At 54.6% G+C, this 14,168-nt stretch overlaps 1 protein-coding gene across 1 annotated transcript in view; it reads left to right on the top strand.

Moving 5' to 3' along the window:
- The window catches only part of TPRA1 (transmembrane protein adipocyte associated 1), a 13,465-nt gene extending 3,086 nt beyond the window's left edge, over positions 1 to 10,379 (top strand). The window contains exons 2-11 of the mRNA XM_006091291.3: positions 3,584 to 3,724; positions 3,875 to 4,007; positions 6,665 to 6,751; positions 6,844 to 6,916; positions 7,028 to 7,107; positions 7,687 to 7,797; positions 7,934 to 7,994; positions 8,182 to 8,284; positions 8,384 to 8,464; positions 9,727 to 10,379. Of these exons, the coding sequence (XP_006091353.1) occupies positions 3,600 to 3,724; positions 3,875 to 4,007; positions 6,665 to 6,751; positions 6,844 to 6,916; positions 7,028 to 7,107; positions 7,687 to 7,797; positions 7,934 to 7,994; positions 8,182 to 8,284; positions 8,384 to 8,464; positions 9,727 to 9,970 (1,098 nt within the window). The 5' untranslated portion in view covers positions 3,584 to 3,599 and the 3' untranslated portion in view covers positions 9,971 to 10,379. The remainder of the gene's footprint in view (positions 1 to 3,583; positions 3,725 to 3,874; positions 4,008 to 6,664; positions 6,752 to 6,843; positions 6,917 to 7,027; positions 7,108 to 7,686; positions 7,798 to 7,933; positions 7,995 to 8,181; positions 8,285 to 8,383; positions 8,465 to 9,726) is intronic.
- Positions 10,380 to 14,168: the final 3,789 nt, after the last annotated feature.

The following is a 14,168-nucleotide window of genomic DNA, read 5'->3' as shown; positions in this document are numbered from 1 at the left end:
AAAATCACGTTGCATGAGGTCATGTGGCCCCGTCTGACCTGGTCCCACCAACCTTTCTGATCTCATGTCCAACCACACTGGCTTGTGTTTTGCCCTTTGAACAGGCCAAGCCTGTTTCTCTCTCAGGGCCTTTGCATTGTTGTCCTCTCCCTGGTTGCTCTTTGTCCACATTGTTTAAAGGCTGGCTCCTTCCCAGTTATTTGGATCTCAGCTCATATTCACCTTGTGTAACAGCCCAATTTTAGGCAGCACCCCTTTATGTTCCCTGGGATTCAGGCTTAGCCACTGAAACAAAGGCCAAGATAACAAGATAGATTATTCCTGTCTGTTGCATGATAGTCTTCATGCAACCTGTTCAGGACATGACTGGAACCCTACCATGTTTGGGACCCAGAAGCCTTTCTTCCTTCCTTCTTTTCTTTGTTTTTTTAAGATTTTAAAAATTGATTTTTAGAGAGAGAGGAAGGGAGGGGGGAGAGAGATAAACATCAATGAGAGAGCAAAATATTGATTGGCTGCCTCCTGCATGCCCTGTAGTGGGGATTGAGCCTGTAATCAGGGCATCGTCCTGACTGGGAATGGAACTGGCAACCTTTGGGTGCATGGGACAATGTCCAACCAACTGAGCCACACTGGCCAGGGCCAGACTGTTGTCAATGTTTCCCTCCACGTCCCGCGTGGTTCAGGGTTCAGGATCTGGAAGAGGAGCCGCACACAAATGAAAGAGAAGAGACAAGAGATAATTTGGAAATATTGGGGGGGCCAGGCGGGTAAGTTCAACTCAAGGGGAAGGACTTCCACTGGTGCTCAGGCCTCGCCAACCTTTTATTGGTTTGGGATACACCCATAGCCCTTAGGCAGGCAAGTTCCAGTAACACACAGACTATCTTATCAATAAGGATTTACATGACTATCTGGTGGGGAAGTCGCTTCAGCTATCATTATCTGGACTAACAGTGGGTGCACAGCTCTGACCTTTGCTAGGGCTTCAAAGGTCACTAGCCTTCCGGGTTCTCTGTCTACACCTCTCTGCTAGTGAAGACAATAGGCGGTTTCCCACACCTTTCTTATTACTGTTATCCTCAATATATGTGGCTTCTGTCTTGTGATCTGAGATGGCTCTGCTCTTGTTCCTACCACCACATTCACATTCCAGCAATGGGAACAGAGAAGGGCACAACCTGAAATTGGCAAACCTCACTACTCATGTCCTGTTGGATACAACTTGTTCATGATACAACTTGTTCACATGGCCACAGCCAGGGGGGAGGGAACCTGGGAGAGTGGCTGTGATTCTGGGGAGGCATGTGCAAGCTAAATCCAGGGGCTCTAGTTCTCCAGGAAAGGATGCATGTTGGGGACTGCAGCAGTCTCTACTGTTTCCTGTCCTGTACCAGCGGTCGCCAACCTTTCGGACCTCACGGACCACCAGTGGTCCGCGGACCACCGGTTGGTGACCGCTGTTCTGTACCACTCCTCTGTGCTCTTATTGTCTCAGCACTTATCTCTAGAAGTTTGCTTTTAAAATGTGGGCTTTTGCACTGGCTCTAGGCTTCCCCTCCTAGAAGGAAGGCCCTGTGGGGGCAGGTGTGTCCCAGCACCAGGACTCCTGCCTGGCTCACAGTAGGTGCTTGGCACTGCCTGCCATGGGTAGGTGGAAGAATGCATGAATGAAGGAAGGGGTGGACTTCTTTGGCTGCCTTTCCCATTAGTAGAGAACAGGAAGGAATCAACTTCTGTTTTTGGACCTACTATGTGTCAGGCATATGTTCTCTTTAATATTCCTCACTGTTGGTATGTCCTCAAGTTGCAGGTGGTCATGTGATCCCAGAGCTATTCAGTGGCCTGTTGGTGAGAGGGATGGTGGGGCCTGAGCCCCAGGTCTTGCCCAGCCCTTGGGAGTCTAAGCCAGAGGCAGCACTCGTTTCATGGCTGTGAGAAACAGTGAGCACGTCCCTGCATTCCCTCGAGCCCTGTCTTGGCCTGCTGTTGTTCAGGAATAGTGCTAGTGCTAGATAAGCACGGGTTCCTGTTGCAGTGCTGCATAGCCTCCTGGGCTGCTCCTTGCTGAGTGGGACACCTATGCTCTTGGCATGTAAAAGAACATCTCAATTTTTAAAAATTTACTGAAGTGTAACCCATACACGTGCCCAAAGCAGAGGTCCATGGCTCAGTGAATTGTGACACAGTGAGCGCACCTGGGTACCCACCACCCAGATCAAGTATCTAGAAGCTGGTGTGCCTCCCTCCACCCCTCTACCCTCCATCCTCCACAAGGGTGACCCTTACTCAGTCTCTCCATGGGGTTAAACCGCACGTCTGCTCTGCTCCTTGTGTGGCTTTCTCAAGATTCTTATCTGCGAGGCGCTTCTGTGTTGCTGCCCGTAGCAGTAACCCATTCTTTTTATTTCTGTGCAGTATTCCACTGTTGTTTATGTGAGCACTGCTGTTCTCACATGCATTCTCATTTGGGCTGCCCGCAGCTCGGGGCTATTATAAGCATACCCCGAAGTGGAGACATGGGCATAATTCTGTCCAAGTCATCATTTTAAACGCTGGCATCTGTTACATCCTGGTGAGCTGGTCACACCTGGCTCACCTGCCCTGAGCCCCCCAAGCTCCCTGTGGAAGTCCCTGCCGCTGTCGATGCAGGCCAGCTCTACTGATACTCTCCCTGAGTCCTGTGACCTGCAAGCCTGCCTCGGTTGTCCACGGTGGCTCCAGGACCCTAAACCACCAAGTCTCCTATCTTCAGGCTGGACTCTGACCTCTCATTCTCAAATCATCATGTGGGTGCTTGACTGCCCCCCACCCTTCACACTTCCTCAGCAGCACCCTCTCCCTCCCTCCACAGCGCCTCCTCTTCTCTCACCCTCTCCACTTAGAGACCTCTGTGCTTCTAGGGGACAGTGCAGTGTACCCTCTAGTTGTATCTGTCTTTCTAGGGTGGCAGCAAAGGGAGACAAGGGCTTGAGGGCCACTTGAGTGTGCATGATACCCCGCGCAGGCACTTGGCGGCTGTGACCGCACTCGGCCTCCAGGTGGGTTCTGCCTGGGTGTGGAAGGTTGGAGCCGAAGCTCAGCTACTGAGGACTTCATGTGTGTTGGCTGTTGGAGGCACCTGACGTCACTTATCTAGTACTCACTGCAACCTCACAGGATGGACACTTGTTACTCCCATTCCTGGGTCAGGGAAACTGAGGCACAGAGAAGACAAGGAAGTAAGAGGCCGGCTGGGGCACGAGCTGTGTCTCCCTCAGGTTTGGAGTGACCAACAGAAGTGATGCCAAATAGCTTGCATTGCTTTGCCTGGCCGAGAGGCAGGCTCAATCACTGAGGCAGCTTTTACTGTTTGGGGGTCATGAGACAGACAGAGCCTGAGACAAGGGACTGGGCCCCTGTGTGGGGTTGGGTTGGGACATGAGCAGGAGCACCACACCTCACCTCCTGCCTGGTGTGATGGGGAGCGGGCAGCAGGCTCACTGTGGGCAGCCCCTCTGGTACTCCACTGGGAGCCTGAGACCGGAGGCCCAGGGCTGCACAGCCTCTGCGCTGCTAACCTCGTGGCTCTCACTCCCCCAAGGCTGGGTGCTGGCAAGATGGAAACCGTGCAGGAGGTGGTTTGGGCCAACGGGAGCACAGTGCTGTCCCCACCCCTGGCTCCCAACATCAGTGTGCCACATCGCTGCCTGCTGCTGCTGTACGAGGACATCGGCACCTCTCGGTAAGGCAGTCACAGCCTTGTTTTCCTGGTGTGTGTGTGTGTGTGTGTGTGTGTGTGTGTGTGTGAGAGAGAGAGAGAGAGAGAGAGAGAGAGAGAGAGGAATTCAGACACAACCTCACTAGTGAGCTGGTTTTTATACCTGTTTGCTAGGGTCCGGTACTGGGACCTCTTGCTGCTCATCCCCAATGTGCTCTTCTTCATTTTCCTGCTCTGGAAGCTTCCGTTTGCTCGGGCCAAGATCTGCATCACCTCCAGCCCCATTTTTATCACCTTCTATATCCTGGTGAGTTCACTCCAATTGGTGACAGAAAACCCAACTGCAACTGGCTTAAGCAAAAAAGGGAATTATTAACTGCCTCTGAAATGGAAAGTCAGCTTCAGGTATGGCTGGATCCAGGGGATTAAGTCATGTCATCAGGGTCTCTCTGCATCTCTGCTCTCCTCTGGCCTTATCTCAGATGAGTTCTCCCCTTATGGTGTCAAAGATAGCCAAGAGCAGCTTAGAGTTCATATCCTGCTTTTCTGCTAACTTAGCAAAGAGTACCTCCAGTGTAGACCTGGACTGCCCTCTGATTGGCCCACTTTGGTTCTGTGTTCAGCCCTGAGCCAATTACTGTGACTATGGGGAAAGGAATACTTTGGAGCTGGGATAGTGGGTCAGCTTAGCCTGACCAGAGGAGGATGATAGTCCCTGGAAGACAAGTGGGGAACCATTACTAAAAGGAAGACGAATGGATGCTGAGTAGAGAAAAATTACCCAGTGAGCCTCCATCCATCCATCTGAGACCTCCTGCCTGTTGTGAGAGCCTGCATTCTCCTTACTCAGTGGTCTTGGTGGGTGTTGCCTGGGGAGAGGTAGCAGGGCTCTGGCTGACAAGGCAGTCCCAGGTGTGAGTCTCAGATGTGGGCTGTCCAGCTCCCTTTCTTCAGGACTCATGCCTGACTGACTGGAGTCCTCCCTTTCTGTGCTTCTTAGCGATCACTACCTGAGAGCTGAGTGGCTCCCTGGTCTCCCCTTTGTGGTCGGGGTCAGAACTTCCCAGTCAGAAGAATGGGTAGTGGGCAGGCAGAGAGGCAGGGGAGGCTGTTGGTAGACCTGCTGACTAGACCCCAGCCCTGTGAGGTGGTGTTGTGTAGGGATGGGGATCAAGGCCTGCTTTCTTCTTTGCCCTCTCCCACAGCCTCTCTGACCATTTACTTATTTGTGTATTTATTCAGCAGATATTAATAATCTACTGTATGTCAGGCAGATGCTCTTTCTGGGGGAGTGGGCAAGAAAAGAAACCCAGGGCCAATGCCCAGGAACATGAGGCAAGGCCAGGGGAGTCAGCACTGGCCCACCCTCTTCCTCCTGGGGACTTGGTCCTGGAGAGGAGGCAGTGGTAAGAGTGCCCTTAGGCAGACCACCTCCAAACCCCAGCTGTGCAGGATGGCCTTGGGCCAGTGGCTTGACCTCTCTGTGCCTCAGTGCCCTTCTACATGTCAGATTTGATTTCGCTTGTGGCACTCCTGTGAGCACCAAGTGACAGCGTGCATAGCTCCTGCCCAGTGAGGGCTTGGCATACCGTAGGCACATGGCAGTTGGTTGCATCTGCAGCCTGCCCTGCTGAGGGGTGTGGGCCTCCCCAAGGCTTAGACGTGGCTTTCATGGTACAAAGGATGGAGTATGTATGAACGTGGGCTCTTTTGTTTGTACGTGTCAGAAAACTAAAACCCACAGAAGCCAGACTGAGAAACTGACCAGTCCCAGGGCTGCGGGCACAGCTGGATTCAGAGGCTCAGTGATGCTCCGCTCTGTCTCTATCTCCTTCTTAGCTTGGTGTCTTTCTGATGGCCCTGTCTCTAGCAGTCTCCACCCTCATGGCAGCCAGGCAGCCCCAGCAGCTCTGGGTTTGCATCCCCTCAGCTTCCTTTCCTAGTGATTGCACCTCTTGTCCTGGCTGTGACTTTCAATCAATTCCCTTGGGTACCACCCCATTCCTAAACCAGCGGAATGGCATACTAGAATGGCCAGCCCTAGGTCACAGGTCAGTCCCTGAAGTCAGGAGTGGTGGGGTCAGTCCCCCCAAACCATGTGAAGGAGGAGGGTGGGACAGGAATGAAGCTGTTGGCAGAGGAAGAGGGTGGATACTAGGTGACAAAAGCTACAGATGCTGAGCACAGGCACTTGTTCAAAACCTACTCCTGTGGCACCTTCCCTAGGGTCTGGATGCCTCTTCTCCATGGCCTCCTTTCTCAGCCCCCAGGTCTCAGAATTAAAACCATTACTATGACAAGACTAATGGCAGTTGTGGACCCAGTCCTTACTGATACCAGGCACACATCCACATTTATTTACTCACTTGAGGCCCGATGCACGAAATTCATGCAAGAGTAGGCCTTCCTTCCCCCGGCTGCCGGGGCACCAGCTTCCTTCTGGCACCCAGGACCCGGGCTCCCCTCCAGCCGCCCGCAGGCACCCGGGACCCGGGCTTCCCTCACAGCCCCGGCTTCATCTGGAAGGTCGCCCCGAAGGACGTCTGTCCTAATTAGCATATTACGCTTTTATTATTATAGATTTGATCCCTCAGTGCTCAGATGCAATAGGTGCCATTATTACTTCTATTTCATAGATGAGGAAACTGGGGCTGGAGGAGCAGTTACTTGCCTGAGGTCACAGAGGCAGGAAGCAGCGGAGCTGGGATTTGAACCTAGGCAGTCTGGCTCTATCATGTCACCCTACTAGCCATTCTGTAGCTGTCAGTGTAGTTGGGACACTGAGGCCCAAGAGGGGAGGACCAGGCAAGTGGAGGGTGGTCTCCCCATCTCCTGCCTTGTTTAGTTTGGAATCCTTCCATTCTGGGGGAACCAGAACTGCAGATGTGGGGGGTGGGTTTGCTGTCCTTGCGATCCCAGAGGTCTGGTTCCCTGACTCCACCGCACCCCCTTCTCACCCACCAGGTGTTCGTGGTGGCGCTAGTGGGCATTGCCCGGGCCGTGGTCAGCATGACGGTCAGCACCTCGGATGCTGCAACTGTTGCTGATAAGGTGTGGCTGGGCCTGCTGGCAAGGGGGGTGCTGGGCACTGGGGAGAGGGGTGACTGGGCCCCAGGCTGACACTCTGCCCACTCTGTGTCCAGATCCTGTGGGAGATTACCCGCTTCTTCCTGTTGGCCATCGAGCTGAGTGTGGTTATCCTGGGCCTTGCCTTTGGTGCGTCTGCTGCTGGGGCTAATGCTCGCCCTGCCCCTCCCTGGCTGGGGGCCAACCCCACCATGGTCACCTGGGCTGGCTCCTGCTGACTGACCAGCACATTTTTTCCAGGTCACCTGGAGAGCAAGTCAAGCATCAAGCGTGTGCTGGCCATCACCACCGTGCTGTCCCTGGCCTACTCTGTCACCCAGGTAAGAGGGGGTGGGTGGGGCAGGGCAGCCCTGGGGGCTCCCTGGAGGAGGCTGTAGTCAGCGAAGGCCAGGCCTCCTGGTCCTGGATCTGGGTTTGAATGTTTATCAGGTGCAGTGTTCTCCTAATTTAGTGCATCTAAGGAGTCACCTGGTGCGCTTGTTAACAAGGCAGGTTCTGGGGGCCCTTCCCACATTTCCTTCTTATAGATTTCCTTCTTATAGATTTCCTTCTTATAGATTTCCTTCTTATAGATTGGGGTGGGGGAGGGGAGGATGCCCATCACCTGCGGTTTTAGCAAGCAGCCCAGGTAGGAGAATGTAGGTCTGCAGACCACATTCTTAGTTTGGGTCAGGTATTGCCCTTTGCCCAGCTCTGTCCCCTGCTCCAACTGGGCCTGTTCTGGGTGCTGTAGCTGGATGGGAAGGATGTGACCAGAGAGTCAGCTGGAGCAGGAACCCCTGGGGACCAGGCTGGGGCTGGGCTTGGTGTGGTGGATAGCTTCTGTGGTGGAAGGCCCCAGGGAGGGGACCTTCCAAGTGGCAGAATCCTTTGAGACCCTCCCCTGCCTGCCCTTGCAGGGGACCCTGGAGATCCTGTACCCTGATGCCCACCTCTCAGCTGAGGACTTCAACATCTATGGGCACGGGGGCCGCCACTTCTGGCTGGTCAGCTCCTGCTTCTTCTTCCTGGTGAGGCAGAGGGTGGACCCTGGGCCTCGACCCGCTGGGAGTGGCCGAGTTAGCCGGAGCCTGACTCCGTGGTACCTGGCCTAGTTCCAGGCCTGGTGCTCCCCGGCACCCCTCTGAGCCCCGCTTCTGTCTCTAGGTGTACTCTCTGGTGGTGGTGCTTCCCAAGACCCCTCTGAAGGACCGCATCTCCCTGCCTTGTGAGCTGCTCTGGGACACTGCTGGGTGGGAGGGTAGGGAGAATCTGTTTGGGCCACGGTGGCCTGGAGCTGGAGAGCCCTGGGTGGGAGGGAGGGAGGGAAGGAGGGCTCCTCAGGGGACCGAGGGGTCCCAGTGGGATGAAGTGTGGAGGAGAGGACAGGACCTCACGCTCCCCCCACCCCCCAGCGCGGAGAAGCTTCTATGTGTACGCAGGCATCCTGGCGTTGCTCAACCTGCTGCAGGGGCTGGGAAGCGCGCTGCTCTGTGCTGACATCATCGAGGGGCTCTGGTATGGAGGCTGGGGGAGCTGGGACAGGGAGCCCCAGGCTGGGGAGGTTCCGCCCAGTGAGGCATGCTCCAACCTGCCCCCTTTGTCCCCCTCCCCCAGCTGTGTGGACGCCACCACGTTCCTCTACTTCAGCTTCTTCGCGCCCCTCATCTACGTGGCCTTCCTCCGGGGCTTTTTCGGGTGAGTCCTCCCACAGGGGCCCGGGAGGGAGGGAGTGGGGGCTGGTGGGCTGGAGGTCTTGGCAGAGCTCCAGGCTTTCCAGCCCACTTCCCCAGGGTTAGGGGGCTCCAGGCGCCCCCGCGTGGCTGCGGGCGGAACCGCGCCTTCTTCCTGAGCCTGTGTACCTGCCTGGTACAGCTTCTAGAGCTCCCCTGCTCCGGATGTAGGCTAAGACAGGAGAGAGGGGCAGACGAGTGTCTCTGTGTGTGTACATGTACACACATGTACATACATATACAAACACACACACGTGCACAAATGTACATATGCACACATATACATATTATATATGCAACACACATGGAAATGTACACTTTACTGTACTACATAGACAGTAGCTATGCACATTGTCCTGCACTTGCTGTTTTTCATTTAAGACTAGATTAGTCCATTCATTCCTCAGCACACACTCACTGTGCCATGCACTGCTATACCCGAGATACAAATGGGAACAAATTATACACAGATTCTCGTGCCCACAGAGCTTCTGTTCTAGCTGGGGGTGACTAGGCAGAGGAGCAGGGTTGCGGGGAGTCCAGGGTGTATTTGAGCACGGGGTGGGTGTGCACACGTGTGCTTGGAGGTCTCTTAGGGAGATGGGATGCTAAAGACGTGGGATTGAGGGTTGGACTCCAGGCCTCTGAGGTGGTGGAAGCTCATGTATTTTTCCCCAATCCAACCTTCCCCACCTGCCAGGTCTGAGGGAATCTTCCTTCTGAATGGAAAAGCTGGGAGAGGGCTTTAGAGGTAGGGTGAGAAGGACTAGGTTGATTCCAGCCTAGTTCCGATCTAGCCTCAGGCTCCTGTTTGCAAATTGGGTGCAGTTTTTTCTCCCTCAAATAGTGATCCTGAGGATTGAGGGAGTGGGTGAGCTCAGAGTGCAGGGGTGGAGGTCATGGCCAATGCTTGCTGAGCATGCTGACCCAGGTACTGTTTCAGGCTGTTCACCCTACACGAAAAGCCTCTGAGGTTGGGGTTGTTGCACCCATTTTGGGTGAGAAAGCAGGCACAGAACCTCTTGCTCAAGCACACAGAGCCAGGAGGAGGAGGCTGGGTGTTAGTCCTGTTGGACTCCATGGTCCAAGCGATAGGGACCTCAGGTTTGGCGTTAGGCAGCCATAAATGCATTTCCTCCTGGTCTGATGGCCTCATTGCCCAATGAAGGAGGGCCTTTCTGGACTCAGATTGTGCGGCTCCCCATGCCCCTCTGTCCTCCCTACTAGCTCGGAGCCCAAGATCCTTTTCTCCTACAAATGCCAAGTGGATGAGACTGAGGAACCAGACATGCACCTGCCCCATCCCTATGCTGTAACCCGGCGGGAGGGCCTGGAGGCAGCAGGTGCTGCCAGCACACAGTTCGACTCAGCCAGCGGAGTGTCCTACCTGGATGACATCGCTTCCATGCCCTGCCACACCGGCAGCATCAACAGCACGGACAGTGAGCGCTGGAAGGCTCTCAATGCCTGATTGCAGCTGCCCTGGCTGGAAAGAGTCTGGGGCCTGTGGCTGGCAGAGGGGAGAGGAGGCCAGGCAGTGCAGATCCTTGGAGGACAAGGCCAAGGACCTTGTGTGGGTGGCAGTGCTATGCAGGCTCTGTCCTTCCACCTGGGCCTCCAGTTGCCCTCAGCCATCTCTGCTCTAGCTGTCCCTCCCCCTTCTGTCTGTCTGCCCTTGCCCTGCTCCACAGTGTGGTCCAGATTATGATCTCTTATGCTGGCCAAGGACACCTCTTTTCTCCAAAGGAGAAAGCCTGGGCACCCAGAACTGGCACCCCTCCCTACAGCACTTTGGCCTTTTCAAAGCTCACTCTGGCAGGTGGGCTGAAGTGTGTATATTTTCTTGATCTATTTTTTAATAAAAAAGAAAAGGAGCACAAGGTGTTGCTGTGGAGATTCTGTAGGGAGTACTGGGGCTGGTTCCTTTCAGGAGCCCGACGGCTGGGATGTTCAGAGATCCTGGCAGATCCCTCTGCATCCTGAGCCCAGGGAGGCTCAACCAAGAAACACTGGCCAGTGCACAGGCCCTGCTGGCTGCTGGGAGGTGGAGAGAAATCTGGCCCCAGCCCTCTCTGTGTGAGTGGAGGGGGCAAATGTGGAAAAAGAGTTGTGGTTTCTGTGGGCTGTCTTTCCGCTCTGTTGAAGTGTGTGGCAGTTGGAATAAGCCCTTCGGTCCCGTCCTTTCTCTACTACTGCTCTCTTGGCTTGAGCCAGCCACTCCCTCCTGCAGCTCCAGTCTTACCCTCTGTTAAAAGGGATCAGGAGGTCTGTCTGTTTGTGAGGACTAGGAAATAGTAAGCGTGGAGGACTGGCACTTGGGAATTGAACAGTAATGATAGCGTATTATTTTTAGCCTCTGGAGCAGTGCTTGGCACCCAGTAGGCACTCAGAAGACAGGATGCTGGGGAATGACACTCGCAATAAGAATGGATGCGATGAGGTGACAATGGGCGAAGTCAGAGTGAGACACTGGGATGGGAAAGCGGAAGTAAGAGGGCAGAGCCACATGTCCATGTTGCTGCTGGTGCAGCTAACTGGTTTTGAGTCCTTCGGAAGCCAGAGGAAAAAGGGAGTTGCAGTTATGTAATTCCCACTGTCAGAGGGGAGGAGGTCTTAGCCGAGGCAGTGGAGGTGCTGAGAGTCAGACTTGGCACCTACCTCTGCTACTGCCCTTTTTCTCAGGAGGGCACTGAGGGCACCAGCTCCAGTACAGCTTGTGACAGTGGGCCCCGCGTGCCAGGCTCCCAGATCCAGGGCCCAGCGGGCTGACATCGGCGTGGGCATGGCAAGTGCAAAGGCACAGCCAGTGAGCTGGGCTCCCCGCTGACGGGACTCCAGGGCTGCGGCCCCCCCCCCCCCCCCCCTTGGAGGGTTTCTCTGGGGGGGACACGTTGGTGCGACTTCACAACTTTTGAAGAATCCTGTTGGGTGAGAAAGGGAAGCCTGCAAGTGTCGGAGGCCAGACAGGGGTTTTTACAGTCAAATTCAGAGCTGGGTTCAATATCGGGAGCCTCTGATGTATACACAATCTCAGACGTCATAGCGACGGCCTGCTTTACTCAGATTACTGAGCAAGCGGCCAAGTCCTCAGGGAGGTATCAACAGAAGCAAGGAGGTTAGAAGCCTGCTGCTTTTTTGTTCTGATTTTAAAGTTTGTTTCTTTAAATATATGTAGGTGGCTAAAAATGTTCATGCATTACAAGGGATATATACAGCAAGAGGTGAATCTCTGTGACTTTGGCCTTCAGTTTCCTGCCCCCCTCTCAGAAGCACTGGGAGACCAGGGTCTCCAGAGCCTGTGGAAGTGTGTGTGTGTGTGTGTGTGTGTGTGTGTGTGTGTATTATCCCTGGTTTAGGGGCCATAAATGCTCTGTAGCTTCTTTTCTCCACTTGGTAATTGATCTGCTGATCATTCACTTTGGCAGCTGCACACATCATTATGGATACGTGGCAATTTATTTAACCAGTTCCCTTGGGATGGACTTTTGTTTCTAAGACATTTCCCAACAACAAACAATGCAGCAACAAAATTTCTTATAAATATGCTTTTGGTAATTCATGTAAGTGAAATTGCTGGAACACACAATCTTAATTAAATTGTTTTAGTTTTATAGTCTTCTGGGAGGCTAATAACTGTCCTCCGATATATACTCTCCTTTTCCTCCACAGTAATAGAATCCCTGGTTTTTAGCTGGATACACAGCCACCTGGAATAAAGGTTCTGTTTTCCGGCCTTCTTTGCCGGTGGATGTGGCCATGTAACTAAGTTCTGGCCAATGGGACGTGAGTGCGCTCAGTTAATTTGGTTTCCAACAAATAGGGAGAGCAAGACTTCAGTGGCAACAAGGAATGTCTTTGGTTTTGCAGTGTCATCCCTTCACCTTCTGCCTCATGGGCCTCATTTTCAGACTTCATGGATCATTGTCAGCCTCACACAGAAGTTGTCCCTTCTGTCTGTGGCTTTCCTCCCTCAGAGACACTGGGACCAGGCTCATAACCCATTGCCCTAGCCCTCCCCCCTTCCTTCAGGTTCTAGCAGCCTTACCCCCACTTTGGGGGGATGGGGGACCAAGTGACCTTGGGGACAGCTGATGCATTGTGGGGCACATGCTTGTTTTTGGAGATGAGGAAACGCTGTCATCATGGCTACCATTTATTACAGAGCGTCCCCAGTACCCTGTGCTGAGCCACCTCCTGGAATGCCGACAGGGAAGCACTGTCCCTTCCCTGACATGGTGTCACTGACAAGCTGCCTGAACTTTGCAGTCCCAGGTCCTGAGCCCAGGAAGGGCAGGCAAGCTAAGCTGTCTCCTGGGGTTGAGGGGAGTCACCCCTCTTAGAGCAGCTTAGCTTCCTGGGCGTGTCTCCAACGATGCTCAGGTTGCCTACACCTGCCACCCGGGCTGTCCGACACCACGTCACTGAGCCCGGGGCTGCTTGAGAGAATCCTGCTCCCCTTCCTCCTGCAGCCGGAGTCTGCCCCGCCACCTCCTTAGGGCAGGGCGTCATGAGGGGACACAGCCCGTCCAGGGAAGCAGCTGCCGAACCATCAGAAAGGGAGGCTGCAGCCACAAGCAGCGTGTCCTGTCTCAGAAGCTGGTTTGTGGAGGAGCGAGGGGTCAGAGATACCCCTTGGCTCTAGGCCCCAGTGAACAGATTGTTGTGAGTGGCCTGGAGCAGAGTGGCGGTCTGACTGGGCCGGGGACAAGACTCACACTCCTCAGAACTACAACAACCGAGTGAGACCTAAAGGATGTAGGTCCTGAGTACCTCGTGTCCTGGGGATTCATACGAGGGCTCGGCCTTGGACGCAGTCCCAGCAGGGCAGGGGCTAGGTAGGCCCTTCTGGTGTCCCGGGGTGGCTGTGGCTCAGAGCTCCAGTCTCCTCTGCGGGCCGGTTGTCCTTGTTCATACCCAGGCCAGCCAACAGAGGAAATTCTACCCCTGGTAGTGCCCTGAGAGACAGGTATTTGCGGGTCCCGTTTTACAACGAGGACTCCGAAGCTCAGAGGGGTCATGATTGTCTTGTGGGAAGTGGAGCTGGGAGGCGGGGCCCGGGGAGAGTGGGCTGCCACACTGCACGCCAGCGGCACCGGGTGTGGGAGGTGTGAACCAGAGCTGGAGAGGAAGTCAGGGTTATCCCACAGGGCCCTGTGTTGGAACTCAAGGCTGCTGGTTGGTTATCCCGGGAGATATTGACAGTTGTTTGTTATTCAGGGGCTGCGATCATTGTGGTTCCAAACACTCCACATGGGTTTCACTATTAGGACACACATTTCACAGATGGGGAAGCTGAGGCAGAAGTCCCATGGCCACACGCAGGGCAGGTGAGATTTGACCCCAGGCCTCTAACCAGTGTACCTGATCGCCAAGACACAGAAGCACCTCCTGCATGGAAAGGGCTCTCAGCCTTGCCTCTGGGCCACTGGACCAAGGCGAGGAAACCGCAGCCACCCCACAGCCCGTCTGGGGATGCAGGAAAACATCAAAAGACTGCCAAGGAGGGGACAGCGCTTCCTGGCATTTATGGCAGTGGGGTCCAGAATGCACACTGTTTGGGCTTGGAGCAGACAACCCGGTTCCCATCCCCAGCTCTGCTTTTCCCTCACAGGTGACCTGGGCAGGGCCCCTCCCTCTCTGTGCCTTGGTTTCCCCACCTGTAATATGGC

This window comes from Myotis lucifugus, unplaced genomic scaffold (genome assembly GCF_000147115.1).
Source record: "Myotis lucifugus unplaced genomic scaffold, Myoluc2.0 scaffold_90, whole genome shotgun sequence".
Classification (NCBI taxonomy): domain Eukaryota; kingdom Metazoa; phylum Chordata; class Mammalia; order Chiroptera; family Vespertilionidae; genus Myotis; species Myotis lucifugus.
This window is presented reverse-complemented; position numbering and strand designations above follow the sequence as displayed.